Source organism: Alligator sinensis, unplaced genomic scaffold (genome assembly GCF_000455745.1).
Source record: "Alligator sinensis unplaced genomic scaffold, ASM45574v1 scaffold1112_1, whole genome shotgun sequence".
NCBI lineage: Eukaryota > Metazoa > Chordata > Crocodylia > Alligatoridae > Alligator > Alligator sinensis.
Genome location: NW_005842327.1, coordinates 579702 through 596640, shown reverse-complemented (window position 1 = coordinate 596640; position 16939 = coordinate 579702). Strand labels below are relative to the sequence as shown.

General features: G+C 39.9%; 1 protein-coding gene across 2 annotated transcripts in view; it reads right to left on the bottom strand.

The window, feature by feature from the left end:
- RAPGEF5 (Rap guanine nucleotide exchange factor 5) overlaps positions 1 to 16939 on the bottom strand; it is a 265239-nt gene that overhangs the window by 15638 nt on the left and 232662 nt on the right. For both annotated transcript variants that reach the window (XM_025210018.1, XM_006028585.3), the window contains 4 exons: positions 13378 to 13468; positions 8169 to 8219; positions 5949 to 6036; positions 955 to 1019 (listed from right to left, as the gene is read on the bottom strand). In XM_025210018.1, coding sequence (XP_025065803.1) covers positions 955 to 1019; positions 5949 to 6036; positions 8169 to 8219; positions 13378 to 13468 — 295 coding nt within the window. The remainder of the gene's footprint in view (positions 1 to 954; positions 1020 to 5948; positions 6037 to 8168; positions 8220 to 13377; positions 13469 to 16939) is intronic.

Sequence of the window (16939 nt, the reverse complement as noted above, 5' to 3'; positions counted from 1 at the left end):
CATCTCGTGGGGACTCTGGGTACACGGCAGGGTAATAGAAACCCTGTGTGAGATCCAGAGGAGCGTGGCGGCCTGATCCACCGCCCACCTCTTCCCGTCTTCGAGCGCGACTAATATAAGACGTATTTACGATTTCTACATTGGTGGCCTGTTCACCCAGAGCATCCGGAGCTCTGCACCGTGGAGCCTAGCAACCTCCACGAGACCGTCTGTGTTGTTTGTCTGTAACTGCAACTTAATCAAGCTTTCCAGCCTACACCATTGCCATCTCGGTGTAAGTAAACAATCTTTTAAACTACCGATACGCGTCCGTGCCTAATTCCAGAGCGAAGGCCTTCCCTCTCCGCCCCCGCGTGCCCGGGCTGCTAGCCACAGCCCGCGTGCAGCGCGAAAAAGGGCTCGGGGCGCTCCCGGCCCGCACAGTTCCTTCTGTTGTGTCCACACCAATAGTGAAACAGCAGGGCTATTATGTAGACTAAGCCTATGCTACTACAGGTTTGCTGGTATAGCTCTGCTGGCAAACCCTCCTAGAATAGATATAGCTTATACCAGCAAAGCCAGCTTAAGCTAATTCCTTTAACAGAATTAGCTAATGTCAGGTCTACCCAGAAACTCTTATCTTTTAGCCTAGATCATAAATTCTAAACTCTATTTTAATTTGAAATATCTGGAATTAACATAGTAGTGGTGACCATTAAACTGGATTTACCTGCTCCTGGCTGCTTCAAGAAAAGAAGAGAAGACTGAGTTGAGACGGGAGGAAATAACAATGTGAGAATTTAGCTGAGGACAAACATGGTTTGTAATCCCTCCCTCTCTAATTAAGCTCAGGTAAAATGATGAATGGGGTGGGAGGGCGAGGGGGGTCTGTTCTTGGTTACCACAACTTCATGCTTCGCAGGAGACAAGGAAGCACAGATTTCCTCATAAAATAGGAATGGCAAATTTACTTACCAGTTTTTCAAAATTAACAAGGTTATCCAGAAAAGTTTTATTTCCTTCATGGATGAATGTTACATCTAAAAATGAGAAAAAAAAAGATATTTATTTGCTATTTTTGGTGGATTTGTTCAGTTTTTTACATATAAAAAATAAATTGTTGACAAAACAATAATAAAATAAAAATGGAACAAAACTGTCCTGTAAGCATGTGAAACTATATCATCTTTTTTTACTGAAAGGAAACAGAACGCTAGCACCAGTTGTTTTCATGAGAAACAGAACATTTATTCTATATAGCAACATTGTCGATACATTTGATCAAGAGGAATTTCAAGTATGGAATGTAAATTTGTTTCTCACTAAACCTAATTTCTGTGATTTTCATATGACTTTCTTTCTATCAAACGTACCAGAGGACTGTACATATCAAATGTAGTTTGCTAGGGAGGGGAGCATAGTAGTTGTATATGTGCAAGTTTCATGCACTGTGAACATTATGGATTTACTGGTGCTGCTAGTGGAGTCAGTGGTAGGAACCAGGGCTGTGGCTTGAGATCCATAAGTATAGAGCTCTGTTGGCGGGACTCTACGTCCCGAGGGAGAAGTGACAAAAAAAATCTGCTGAGTTCAAAACTTCACCTTGGCAGAGGCACCAAGATTGATCTCTGTAGACTCTTGGCACCAAGTTTTTCCCCGTCTATTTCTAGGGCACAATGTGAGGATAATGATAATGTGAGGAATGGACAAAAGTGCAAACTGAAAGCAGTATATCAAGGAAGAAAAGAGGCAAAACTGTTTCTAAGTGGCGTTTACAGTGTTACCTTGATTTAAAGCTATTTACTCCCCCTTGCTGAAGTACATGTGAAGACTCTAACCTTTGCAAGCTTATATAGTAGAACTACTTGGATCATAGAAAAGTATCTAAGAACCATATATACTGGTACCTGCAATAGCAAGATGCTTTTGTGACACAACTATGGTAAAATGATGTGTTGCCATTAATGGAATCAGGAGATTATAAGCCATGTTTTCCAACTTACAAATGGCACTAAATAATTGGGAAATATCTATTGCTCAGTGGTTTGCTATGAAATCACATGTACAATGACAACATACCAATCTGCCTGCCCATCTAAGCATTTGTGCCTTGCTTATCACTGTGGTATCCAAGAAACCCATGTTCTAACCATTTGGTCCCCTCTGCCAGCATAGGTGCAGGACAGCATCAGTCTCAATGCAATCAGAGTTCAGGACTGAAAAAGATTTCAAGCTGAAATAATGAACTTCTTGTGTTTTCTCTCATCCTGTACCATAAAATCAGAACGTATTTACCTTCTTTTGTATTAAAGATTCATTGTGTGCCTGGAGGGGATTTTGCAGTTACTTATAATGGAAATGCTAATAGCTTAATATGCTGGTGGAAACCCTCAACAAGAATTCATTAGGCAGAACCATATGCTAGGGTAGAGCTTCCCCATTCTGAGGAGAGCAGTAGGATGTAACTGCTTCAGGCAAGCAGTATGCCAGCCTGAATTCCTCAGCAAATAAGACAAGCATGTCTGCTTCTGTATCTTTGTACAGATATAGACTTCTCCCCTGGCCCAGTTCCAAGGCTAACTCAGAAGGTGGTGAGGTGAGCAAGGCATGGCCCACAGCTCCTCCTTGCCTGCTTTGGAGCATTCTGTGTTCCCATAGGGTACAGTTTCTCTGTGCAAGGACTGCAATTATGACTGGATCTCACAGCCAAAAAAAAAGAAGCTCCAAGGATGTGCCCCTCTGTTTCCTTTTTTGCTCCCACTGTAAACCTATATATAAGGACCAGGCAGAACTTCTCCTTAATGGCAATATGTATTCAGGGAAACAAACAACAACAACGTTTTATAATGATGCAGTGCAGGTGAGCCTTTGCCAATGCTAATGAAGAAAAGCTTCTTCCTGAAAATAGAAAAACCAGGACAGTTCCATTCTATGCTCTTTCTTTAAAGACTGCAGTGATTATTTTCAAGGGGGAGCGGGGGGGAACAGAAATATGCTTTGCTACCAAAGAGTCTAGATAAATGCAGCAGAGCAGAAAATTGCATCCATGTTGTGCTGTGAGGGTGAAACACTTTTATTAAGTATTTGAAAAAATCAGTCTGATTTTCAAAAGCTGTATCTTTGTAGTAACAAGTCTTTGTGTTTACATTCAATTAACTTTAAAAAGACACCATCAGTGTATTCTTCATAATTAGAGGGGGAAAAAAAAAGCTCCTTGCTGCCTTTCCACCTATTCAAACTTAAATCTGTTTCCTCTCCAAATCATCTTTTGTTCTTCCTTCACTTGAATAAATGATTTTGCTATTGTAGGGTTGCTAATGGTTTTTAAGCTATCAACAAGCATTTTATTTATACTGTAATGTAACACTGAACAGATAAATATTTATATGGACAGTCAAAGGAAACAAACTAAAAAGTATTATGGATTCATTTGGCGCTATCAACCTTGACAAATGACATTCTGTATTAAAGGGGATTAGAGTAACATTTTGTAAAGAGTTTCTTGTTTCCCATACATATTTTGTAAAGAGTTTCTTGTTTCCCATACATATTTGAGAGATGAAAGATCATAATACTTGTGTGCTAGTTCTTATATACAATCTTGCACTGGCGTGCAAATTTAGGGCCTCTCTTTATATTACATTTATGTCATGATTAGCATTCTAATCCCAGCATAAATGACAAGGGTGCTAAACATGCACCTAATTTAAGGTACCATAAAATGGTAAACAAGCCATAAGTGTTCCACACAGCATGTAGAATTTTTTAAGGATCGTTTGCATAGTACCTTAAACTGAACATGTAGAATGTCCAGGGCTGCCCCAAAGTAAGTGCTGACAATCAGCTGATACAACCCCTGTTACAGCCAGGTCCCAGTGTGGTCCCAAGGCTGGAGCTGACAATCAGCTGATTGTTGGACCTGGCCCCAGGAAAACCTGGGGTCTCAAACTGATGACCTGGGGTCTCAATCAGTTGATTGTTGGCCCTGGGACAGCCCAGGGTCACACGGGGTTGTGGGCGCTTGGCTTTTATTTTGCCAGGATCATAATCCCAGCCCTACCCCTGCACTGGCAAGTTGTAATGGTGCCACTGGGAACTGATCCCTGATCCCCAAATCACGCCTCCTGCAATTCAACAAGGAGAAATGCAAAGTGCTGCACCTAAGGAGGAAAAATGTCCAGCATACCTACTGCCTAGGAAATGACCTGCTTGGTGGAACGGAAGCAGAAAGGGATCTTGGAGTCCTAGTGGACTCCAAGATGAACATAAGTCGGCAGTGTGACGAAGACATCAGAAAAGCTAATGGCACTTTATCATGCATCAGCAGATGCATGACGAACAGATCCAAGGAGGTGATACTTCCCCTCTATTGGGCGCTGGTCAGACTGCAGTTGGAATACTGTGTGCAGTTTTGGGCGCCACACTTCACGAGGGATGTGGATAACCTGGAGAGGGTCCAGAGAAGGGCCACTCATATGGGAGGAGAGACTGGGGCACCTGGACCTTTTCAGCCTCCGCAAGAGAAGGTTGAGAGGTGACCTTGTGGCTGACTGTAAGTTCATCATGGGGGCACAGAAGGGAATTGGTGAGGTTTTATTCACCAGGGCGCCCCCAGGGGTTACAAGAAATAATGGCCACAAGCTAGCAGAGAGCAGATTTAGATTGGACATTAGGAAGAACTTCTTCACAGTTCGAGTGGCCAAGGTCTGGAACGGGCTATGCAGGGGGTCGGACTCGATGATCTATTGAGGTCTCTTCCGACCCTAACATCTATGAATCTATGAATGTCCATGTGGCATGGAAAGAGGCGCAACTATTGAGATCAGGGATCAGAGCCCGTGTCATTTTTAAATGAACATATACCAGGGGATGTATTCATGTAGTGATCCAACATCAGTGTGCAGAAATGATCGGCAGAGAACATGCACAGGTTTCAGTGAATCTGATTGCTTGTTTGTGTTTGTCCTCTCTGTCAGGTGGGACAGGTAGTATTCAAGGGCATATTCCACTGTAAGGTCTTGATCTTTAATTATAACAACTACAATTCACCTCAATACACAAAAATCTCTTTGAAGACTGGGAGCCTTGATGACCTGCTCAGGTCCCTTCCAACTCTACCAACTATGAAGCTCTCAGACATCCAGTTTATTTGAAGAATCATCCCTTGAAAACACTTTAAATGTATTCAGCTGTAACCAGGGTATAATGAATGGACTAAAGAGGACACTTCTGGAATACAGGAATATTAAATGAATTTGTCATGATCAAAGTGAGTTTGATTAATAATTAATGAATCCAAGGTAATGGGATACTTGAAGTATTTGATTAATAATTAATGAATCCAAGGTAATGAGAGACTTGAAGTCCCTGCCACTTAATTAGCCACCTTACTCACTGTGTTGAACCAGTTGTTCATTATCCTTCTCAGACCTGTGAGGAGCAAGCTGAAAGTCCTCTGTATTCATAAGCACCATGTATTTTTTGGTAGGCAAAAAGGATAGATTTTTTATATAAAATCTACTGTTGTACATTCATGTAATGATATTGTATCAATGTCAATAATAATCTTTGCTCTGGCTATACATTCACACTTTGGTACCCAATTGTTATTTGCATGTACCAACCACATCCAAATGGTATCATTCAAGACACAAAAAATTCTCTCTTCCAGGCTAAAGGGGATCAACTTAGAACTCAGTGTGGGGAAGAAGGCAAGCACTGCATCATGTATAAAGGGATTGGGATGGCTCTAAAGTTTGAAAGCAATGGGGAAAATGTTATTTTTACCTAATTTTAATAGGCAGCTGCTTACTATCTGAAAAAAAGTGCTACCATATCTCTAACATGTCATTGCAGTTAAAGCATATTTATCATATGGAATAATAATCTTACACTTATTAGAACTAACATTATATATTTTTATAGATGGAATTACATGGCAAAGGAAGGCAGACAAGCTTTAAAATTACCTTTCAGGAGTAAGGGCATGAAAGGAATTTTCGGAGATTTCATTTTCTTGAATGCATCTCTGTAGGCTTTGTGATTCAGAGAAGGGTCCTACAAAACCATTTTGATAATAGAAAGAAAAATCAATAGGCTATAAAAAGAGTAAGTCTAAATCCATTAGAGGCTTACGATCAGAAAATGATTTAGATATAACAGGTTTCTTTGGGAAATTATGTAGATAAAGGTTTACTAGGAGGGGTGACTTACTAAACTGAACAAGAAATGTAAACAATGAAGGAAACAGAAATGATTATGTTCCTGTAGATGAAATAGCTCCGAAATGGGAAACAACTGCATGAGAAATTCACCTTTTGACTGCTTTGTAATTTCCTTACATCACTAATACTAGCAGAATCTCTTCAGTTTAATTTCTAGCAAAACACTTAAAAATATACTATTGATGAAAAATCAACCCTTCAAGCAGTACAATATACCCTACATATTTCAAGACAAAATAGGAGAAGGTGGTTTAGCATTCCATGCAATGTAAGTGATTCTAAAACTCCTTTTAATTTATGCTATAAACAAATACTCTGTGCACATTTCAATCTTTATGGTAATTACTGTATAAGGGTGTGTATAGAAGTGCTCTGTACACATTTTATAGCACTGTAATCTAGAGCACTTTTTATAGCATTATAAAGTTAAAGCACTCTTAAACATGACAGAAATGCAGTTGGGGGTGGGGGAAGATGTGGGCTCTGAGCCTCTCTGCACTTTCCAGGCTAGGGAGCAAGCAGTGCTCCATAGAGAAGCAGCTCTGGGTAGACTCCAGTGTACAGAAGTTATTTAAAGCACTGTAGGTTGCTGAAGTGCTGTAAAATACAGTCCTTCAAATTTAATATCTCATTTAAGAAGGGTTAATTTAAAGGTCTGTACCCATTTTTAAAGTGTTGTAAAGCTGTGCACTTCTGTTAAGTCACAGAAATAAAACACTGTAATGGTGAAAAAAGCAACTTCTGTAAACAACCAAGGGCCATGCCCCACGAGTGTGGTGTCAAAAAAAACCCTCTGCTAAAAAAAGCAGTGCGACACACATGGCAGCAGCATATGCTGTCAGAAACCAGAGCCTGGCTGGCCAAAGCCATGCTCTGGCTGCTGGCCAGGCTCTGAGTAATTGGCTCAGTGCTGCTGCTGCCCAGAACCCCAGGTAAGGCTGCTGGGGCCAGCCTAGATGCTAGCCCCAGCCTCCCCTACCCCACCTGGGTCCCTTTGCCACACACTAGAGCATTTGTGCAAGGGCATGCCCGGGGACAAATAGCAGTGGCACAAATATGTGCTGCTGCTGTTTGTCCCGTGGGAGACGTGCGCTCTTGCACATGTGTGCTTGTGGGGACGTGCCCTAGGTGTCTAACCTTGTAATTAGTACGCAAACAAGAAAAAATCATTTAGGGCCAGATGTTGCCACTCTCACATTCAATAGTATCTTACAACATGAATACCCCTTGCAAATAAAAAAAGGTTTAGCTAATGAAGTAGATATTTAGCAGTAGTAAGGACAGCAAAATTAGGCCCTAAACCTTGATTTGTTTTCATTTTTTTCTTGCCTAATCCCTCTGGACACTCTTACATGTGCTCGGGGGGTGAGGGCCACTCTAATTAAAGTGGCACAGCATCTCGTTTATCTGTCCCTGTACTTCAAAATGGCAGTATGGGTGCTTGAACTAAAGCTCATTTAATGAGCTTTAGTTCAAGTGCCCCCACCATTGTTTTGAATTGCAGGGATGCTGATCCACAAGATCCAAGAGGCTGCTGGAGTCCAGTAATTACCACGCTCCGGCAGACTTGATTAATTGAGTCTGCTCTGATGTGCTGTAATTACAGCGCATTGGAGCAGTCCCCACGCTCATGTACAGGCATCCTCTTTGTCTACTAACTACTTCCCTCTATTGACTCTGGTAAGAATGATTATTTGAACACATTTTTCTTAGGTAGGGAAGGACTAGTGATTAGCTAGTTGGCACCGGAATTACTTCCATATTATACTAGACTAGAGGAATTGACAGCACTTTATCTTCTCCTGTGTCAGTTCACAACAGTGTAGGGTGCATTTCAGACCACAGTAGCACTTTGGAGATGCATGTCGTCTATGGCAAATACAATGACAGCCAATTTAATAAGAAAGAAGAAAGCGGGTTCATACCTAGAAAGGTAATATTTTCTGGCACTACCACTGTACTTACTGTCAAACTTTCAAGTTCGGTGAAGAGTTTCTTAAACTTCCCAGGGATTTTCTGCCGTGGGAAAAGAAAAAGAAATTGAGACCAAAGAAAGCAAATACGCATAAAAATGCAGATCTTTTTTCCTGAGATCATCTCATCTGAAGTATCTAATAAAAAATATTAACAGGCCACTTTTCCAGTCAGTTGTCATTCTTTTCTCAATACTAAAATCCCTAATTATGAATAATGTTTAGAGTGATACCAGTGCATTAGATTCAGAAGTCTTGCCTTCTGAGATTCCACTCATTCATGATTCTTTTATGAAAATTGCTTCCTAACATCTGTTTTCATTTTCTTTACTAACTTTCATGTCTGCCCCATTTATCTCAATACATTTGTTCACACAAAAATAACACCACAGGCGAACAATTTAGATCGTCAAGATATCAGATGCAATTTGAATAATTTCAAATAATCACTCTTTTCCTAAAATGTGAACTTACAACCCAACCATACAAATGAAAGACCCTGCTTCTGCTTCTCCTTTTACATATACTGGGAAATTTCAATAACTCCAGTGGTATTAATCCTTTATCTGGGTATAAGAAAGAGGAGAATCAAAATAATTGAGAATACTAGTTTTCCAGCATTACACACTATTTGTTAATGTACTAGTGCTGTATAATTAAAACACACAAAACCCTCTTCATTTTTGTCTTAACTCATGGAAATGTAGGTACTGATGTAACTCACTGAATACAGAGCCCCGAAGTAGTAAAGGCTGACTGGGAATACAGCCACCTATTTCAAAATGCAAGCACATATTTAGCATGGCTTGATTTTTTACAGGTTGCTTGAACTTAGGTTTCTAAACCTGCATGTGTAAGTAATTACGATTAATTTAAAAATATCGCTCTGTTTCCTAGCAGCCAAATTATCAATGCTTATATGCTTTGAGGTTTTGAAATATTCCTCTTCAGTATAATTTTACAAATTATAAAGTTGTATGCAAATAGCTGTGGCTACATATATTTTCCAAAGGAAAATAAAGGTACATATACTTATTTTATGTGATACAGAGGCAGTTTTAATGAAAACAGCTTATCCATTTCTAATCTATGTACAAGTACTGTTCTTGCTCTGGTAACTCACGTTTTGTTCTTAGAAGCTGAAGTTTACCCTAGGTTCAGGAGCTGCACAATTGCCAACGCAGCAGAATGCCACATATTTGAATAAGGAAGGGCTCAAAAATAGGCTGCCAGCGCACCTTTGTTTCAGTGTTATTCCTGCGCCACACCTTATAGTAGTCCCCAGAGAGCAGGATGAAGGCAGACAGATGGGTAGGCAAAAGTATCTTGATGTCAAGTTAGTGGTGCTCAAACTCTGGCCCACAGAGCTCTGTAATTGGACACACAGGTTTCCTCCGAGGCCAGAAATTTAGTGGGAGGAGTGGTGGCAGCATGAATTGCTGATCTCCAGCTGCCAAATTCCCAAACTAGTGGGGAGCCCTGTGGGTCAGACGATGCAGCCTGGCACACTAGACTGCGTTGGTGTGCAGTGGGATGACTGCGTTGGTGTGCATGGGGCATTCTGCATCCAGAGCTGATATACAGAATCTAGCTGGTGTACGAGATGGCACCTGTGGACTGACCCTGTGCATGCATGGGATCTGGCCCACAGACTGGCCCCATGCCACTCATCCAGACCATGGGGCTGGAAGGCTGAGCACCACTGCTCTAAGTAGTAAGGGTAAATTAGCAAATTATGCAGTAGGGATGACTTTAACTTCTCAGAACAGCAAAGACATTTTTTGGAGTAACATCCTCTTTTGTGTAGTCCTTTAGCAGTCCCTTGTACACATATGTGCCACTGGGTGTATTGGTGACAAAATGCCTTCGGTTGGATTTTCATCGCTTTCTGCGATGTTGTCATACATCATGACAATAATCTGTTTTTCTGGAATACCATTCCAGTACACAATCTGGTAACTGTGGCACACATCAGCCTGGTATTTGTAGTTATACCAGCCATTTGACCCTGCTACAATGACAACCTAGTGTTTGCCTCTGTCCCCAATATCTTCCAGGGAAAATGTGCTGATTCCCAGAATACAGTCTACATTTGCTTTCAAAATCATTTTGTGCGCGCTCTGAATGCAGAAACCAGGCCCTGCAAAACGCCCGGCCTCAGGCTCCCCACCTTGCAACCCTCAGGAAACCTGACAGATGCTCAACATTCAGTCTCCTACAACATTCTCACAAGCGAGCTAAGAAAGTACAGTTTGGATGAATGGACTGTAAGGTGCATAGAAAAATGCCTGGATCATTGGGCTTAGAGGGTAGCAGTCAATGGCTCAATGTCTAGTTGGCAGCCGGTATCAAGTGGAGTGCCCCAGGGGTCAGTCCTGGGGCTGGTTTTGTTTAATATTTTCATCAATGACCTGGGAGATGAGATAGAGTGCACCCTCAGCAAGTTTGCAGATGACACTAAGGTGGGAAAAGTAGTGGATACACTGGAGGATAGGGCTAGGATTCAGTGAGACCTTGACAAATTTGAGGATTGGACAAAGAGTAACCTCATGCGGTTCAATAAGGAGAAGTGCAACATCCTGAACTTAGGACGGAACAATCCCATGCACCACTACAGGCTGGGGACTGATTGGCTAAGCAGCAGCTCTGCAGAAAAGGAACTGAGGGTTACAGTGGACAATATGCTGAATATGAGCCAACAGTGTGCCCTTGTTACCAAGAAGGCTAAAGGTATATTGGGCTTCATTAGTAGGAGTTTTGCCAGCATATCAAGGGAAGTGATTCTCTCCCACTATTCAGCACTGGTAAGGCCACATCTGGAGTTCTGTGTCTAGATTGGGCACCCCACTACAGAAAGGATGTGGATACAAGTAGCCTAGATGACCTTCTGAGGTCCCTTCCAATCCTTGTTTTCTATAATTCTATGACTTTCACTACAATTACCCTGAGATTTCCAGATTTCTCTAAATGTTTGGATCCATCAACTGATTTAAAGGCTGTTATGTTCAGTATTTGGACTCATTGATATTTACTTTTTCCTTCTGTGAAATTTTGTATGCGTGGAGATAATTTTGCTCTTAATATTGCTGAGCCCCTTTCAAAGGTTTCAGATTCTGCTGTTTTGATCTGAGGTTATCTTTGATACTAGAATCCATTGTATGTGGTTTATGTCGGTTTCTATTATAAATTCCTTTTTTTTTTTTTTTTTTTGCAATATTGCTGGCTTTTTTACTGTTTTCCCCACATTTTTTATTAAAAAAAAATAGTTATCACTTCCCTGAATTGGGGATCATCAGCAAATTCTGCAGGTATCACCACCCTGTAATTTATTTGGATACAAAAGCAGATGTATAAACACAGACCCCAGTGGGACCCTACTCTTAATATCATCTCTTCCCTGGGGAAACAATTAACAGTTAATCTCTGTCCTCTAATAAGTTATTCATGCCCCTTTTCCTAACCTCTTTGTTCAAAATCAAAAACTGAACAAGAATATATTTAGTGTAATGTACAACTATGTCTTTTATTTTATAATTTTTTTAATAATTTTTTTTATATGCAACAAGTTTTCTTTGGAGATTATTCATTGTTTAAATTTAAAGTAGCCTTTTCCACCTTATTGCAGAACTGGCCTGTTAACCAGTTCTGCTTTGACACCTTTTAAAATTCTAGGATGACTCACTGATCTTGGAGACCTCTTTTATCTTCCTCTCTATCATCAAGACGAAGTCATACCTGACTAACCTGATTTCCTTCTATGATAAGGTAACATACTCTGAGAATGGGGGAGAACAATGGATATGATATATTTTGCCTTTAGCAAGGCCTTTGACACTGCCTACAACATTCTCATTCCCTATGGAAATACAGACTAGTTGAAAGTACTATACGGTAGATACATAACTGGTTAGATCATTGTACTTAATAAGTAGCCATCAATGGCTCAATGTCTAGTTGGAAGGAGGTATCAAGTAAGGTTTCTTAGGGGTCTGTGTAGGGCCCAGTATCATTTAACATCTGCATTAATGATTTGGATGATGGGATTAAGTGCATGTGTAGCAAATTTGCAGACAACACCAAGTTGGATGGAGTTGCAGACACTCTAGAAGGTACGGCTAGGATCCAGAAAGTCCTGGATAGACTGGATAAATAGTCGTTAATCAATCAGATGAGATTCAACAAGGGCAAATGCAAAGGCATACACTTGGGATGGAATAACTGCATGCACAAACACAGGGGAATGAATGGCCAGGCTGCAGTACTGCAGAGAAGGATCTGGAGAATACAGTGGAATAAGCTGAATATGAGCAACAGTGTGCTCTTGTTACAAAAAACCCCAACAGCATACTGGGTTGTATAAATAAGAGTACCACTTGCAAATTAAACAAAGTGATTCTTTAACTCTATTTGGCACTAGGCAAGGCCTCATCTGGAGTACTGTGTCCAGTGTTGGGTCCCACACTTCAAGAAGCACATGGACAGATTGGAAAGAGTCCAGCACCGAGTAACAACAATGATCAGGACCCTTGGAGGTAAGACTTATGAGAAAAGGCTAAAGGAATTAAGGTTCTTTACTCTGGAGAAGAGAAGACTGAGGAAGATTGATAACAGTCTTCAAATACCTGAAGGGTGACTACAGAGAGGATGGACATGAGTTTTCTCTGTGGTCATAGGGAACGGGCTAGGATCAATGCCCTCAAGCTTCACCAGGGGAAATGTGGGTTGTAGATTAAGAGGAATTTTCTGACTATGAGGGTGGTCAAGCATTACAATAGGTCACCTAGAAAAATTGTGAAATCTCCATCCTTGGACATTTTCAAAAGCAGGTTAGACAAACACTTGGCTGCGATAGTTTAGTCAGGAATGATTGTACCTCAAGCAGGGGGTCTGGACTAGATGACCTCAAGAGGTTCCCTCAAACTAGATGACCTCAAGAGGTTCCCTCCTAGCCCGACTTTCCTATAATCCTATGATCTTCTTTAAAACTTATTTATAACTTTTTCAAGGCTTAGTTTAAATCCATTCAACTTCCTAGGTGGTAGAACTTTACATATCATGCCAAAGCCTGTATGCTGATTTCCTCTTTCCATTTGATTTCATCATGGAAAATAAATATTTTTAAAAAAAAGAAGATATCACCATTTTTTTTTGTGTAATATAGAGTTTTGACAAGATCTGAAGGGTGCAGAGATATAGCTTACCTCCCAAGTCTGAGACAGTCGGCTGACAGATGCAGTGTTGAGACCCATAACAATGGCAAAGAATGAGTTCAAATTTCTTTGAGCTTTGCAGCTATAAACAAAAATAGAGACATTTTGATTACGGTCCTCCACATAATAGATTATTAGAAGTAGCCTAAGTTATCAAGACCAACCCCCCTGCACTAATGCAAGATTGGCTTCTACACTAAACCTGTTAAATGTCCAATTTTGAATGCTTCTAATCCAGGTAGGGGTGTCTCTAAGTAAATGCTTACAGTAAACATTTCATTGTCTAATCAACCTTATTATTAGGATGTTATTTTTCTCCCTTGCTGTCAAAACCTCATTTTCCATTTTCAGTGCTTATTTTTTAATATAAATTGTTAGTTGTCCTTTGGAGTCCCCTGTGGTTCAAATCCTTGTGTACCACACAGGAGACCTAGGTTCAGTTCCCAGACACTTACGCAACTACAGCCATGGAGGCACCAAACATCGGGACTCAGTCTGCTTTTTGGATTCTGCCTCAGTGGCCTAAAGGAAGAATGGAAGGTTTGGGCAGCCTCCACTCCTCCAAAAAAAATCTTGCTCAGGCATATGCATTAAAGGTCTGAGTGGCCCTCGTGCATACACCATGATCCAGGAGGATCAATGGTTGACATTAGTTGTCCTTTACACACAAAATAATTCTTTGCCCTTTATTGTAGTGGTTCTAAACATTTTTAGGCTCAAGGTACCCCTGATAAGCTCAAGATACCCATCAAAAAATCCCAGCTCTTAGTTTGCATTTGTTTTTTTGACTACAGGAAACTAATAGAACTCAAGAAAGATGGCAATTGGACAGAATATTTTTACCACTACGGTTCCTTTTTTAAATCTGTTTTTTATCTTGTGAATCATGTCTGCACACCTAACAGTGCTAACAATGCATGGCACCCTTAAAAGATATCTAGACATGGAATAATGTGTGCAAAACTCCAATTCTGCCCTTAATTTGGCCACATCTGTGAGGTTACTACCCTATATATGGAGACAGTAGCTGCTTACTTTATCTTTCTATAAACTGGAAGTGCATTTATTTGCAATACTATCACATTTTGACCTTGTCTTTAATTTATCGTCTGTTATCACGTAAGGACCTCTTCCAAGATATTGCTCCTTAACAAACAATCTCTCATTTATTTATTTGATATTAGTATTCCCTAGGGGTATTACTTTGCATTTATCTAAATTAAATCTTTCCCCATTGTTATTTGCACATACCCTTCAACTCTTTAGATCATTCTGTATCCTCTTTTTACCCTCCAATGGTTTGCAATCTCTCATTATTTGTTATTGTCCACTAATTTGATTAACATTCAATATTCTCCTAAATTAATTATTAGGTTGTAGAGGCCCCAATACCTATCCCTGTAGAATTGTGCTTAATACCTCTGTAGTTCAAGCTTTATTATGAATTACCTGTTTGCCTTCAGACCACAGGCAAATTTTTAATCACATACTAAAGTAGGCTCTCCAAACAATATCATTTCATCTCCTCAAGCAGACTGTCAGGCAAGACTGTATCTAAATCTGACTATGAAAATAGGTATAGTGGGATCCTGTTTAAATTAACTTAAGTACATTATTAGTCCCTTTGTTTTCATTGGGACAAGTCTTCAGAGTAAAGTATGTGGCAAGTATCTGCATAATACAGGTCTTATATACTGTGAGTTCTTCCTGGCAGGAGCTGTCTCCTGCTATAGTTTTGTGCAAGCCTTCCATTGATTTCAAAGAGACTTAGATCAGGCACTATGACCACTTACCAAACTAGTAACTACTATCATGATCTATTCTTTCCAAACCTCTACTTACTTATCTCTATCATCATCAACATTTCACTGGTAAGTACATACAGATTTATTTCCTCAAGCAAATACTTGATATCTATATTAGACTCTCTGATCAATACTTCTCTATATTCTGTCTATTCTCCTTAAAGACTGCTTTTACAGCTCCCCTGTATTGCCAGAATAATGGTTCCTTATATCTTTGTTAACATTACTTTTTGCCTATAATTTCTAGTTTATAAAAGCAAAGAAATCAGTGTTCTGACATCTCACACACTACTATCTGCACTGTTGTCATTAAAGTAAAATCCATCAATATATTTCAGGTGTTTTCTGGGAGACTTAAGTGAAGCACATAAGCACCAAATATAGGGCAATATGCCGTAGCCCTGTGTTTACCCAGCTAGAGCTGAGGGAGCTGTTGGGTCAGATTCTCTGCTGTGTTCAGCATCTGAGAACAGAATAGGGGCAGACAGAGAGCTGGTTATAGCTCCTTAAGTCTCTGCCACAATTAGAATTAGAGCAGTCTGGGCATGCTCTGAGTTGAATCAGCCAGTTAGAGAGAGTACAGTGCTCCAGCCACTACCTTCTCCAACCCCAACATTTGTTCTGAAGTCAATTAGATACAATAATGCCATTTTTAGAAAAATCACTTTTCTTATAAAAACAGCCCTTGAATGAGAGATAAGCTCACCTAAATCTGAATTTATATCTTGGTGCTCAGAAGCATTGATAATGAAGAGACAGATGCCCAATTCTATTTCCCAACCCATTATATTTGGTTTCTATAGCTTTACATTCTTATTCTCCTAAAGCAGATGGAATTAACTCAAGACACAGCAACCTTTTCTCCTGGAGGCAATTATATCCTATTCATGTGAAATAGCTACAAAACTTTTCTAGGAATGCAAATTAGTGCTATTGTGGAAGCCAGTGAACCACATGAAATCAATCCTTTCTGACATAATCACACCAAACTTGTAACTTATAGTTTCATAGTTTCAGGGTCGGAAGGGACCTAATAGATCTTCTAGCCCGACCCCCCTGATAAGCCTGGAAATGAATGTGTTGCTGGATTACTTGAATAACTTGCAAAGCAAAACAAATTGTGAGCAGCATTATATTAGATTATCAGAATACACTTCAACAAAGACATTGGTTCAGTGTAAAATGGTCCACTGTTATATTACTGGCTCTCATGGAACAAATTAAATTAACTCATTTGCTGATGAGAAAGATGTAAGAACAAACTATACATTTTTCATGAACATGAGTACTGAAATACTGCAATGACCAAAAAAGTAGTGGGATACAGGCAAGAAGAATGGTTGCATTTGTTTAAACTGTTTCATGCCTGCATTGGCTACTAAAAAAGAAGTGATTATAAAAAGATTAAGTCTTTGTGTATAGTACATATTTGTTTTCTCTTTCACAGACATACACTAAAGGCCAGTACTGTCAATAGTGGAACAGGAATGGATTGTACAGTATTCTAACTTAAGGTTGACGTCTATGACTGAAACTATGAAGAAGTAATTTTAATATAAAGCATGTTCAACAAGATTAGATGGTGAAATAGCTTAAGGCAACTAGTCTTTCATCTCTTGAGACCTAAGGTTAAGATCAAAATTGAAAATGAGCTTGGATCACTAACCCTGATGAGCAACAACACAACTTGTAAAATAATTTGGTAAAGTTGGCTGTCTCTGCTGAGGAGAGATCTAGGTTGCAACAGC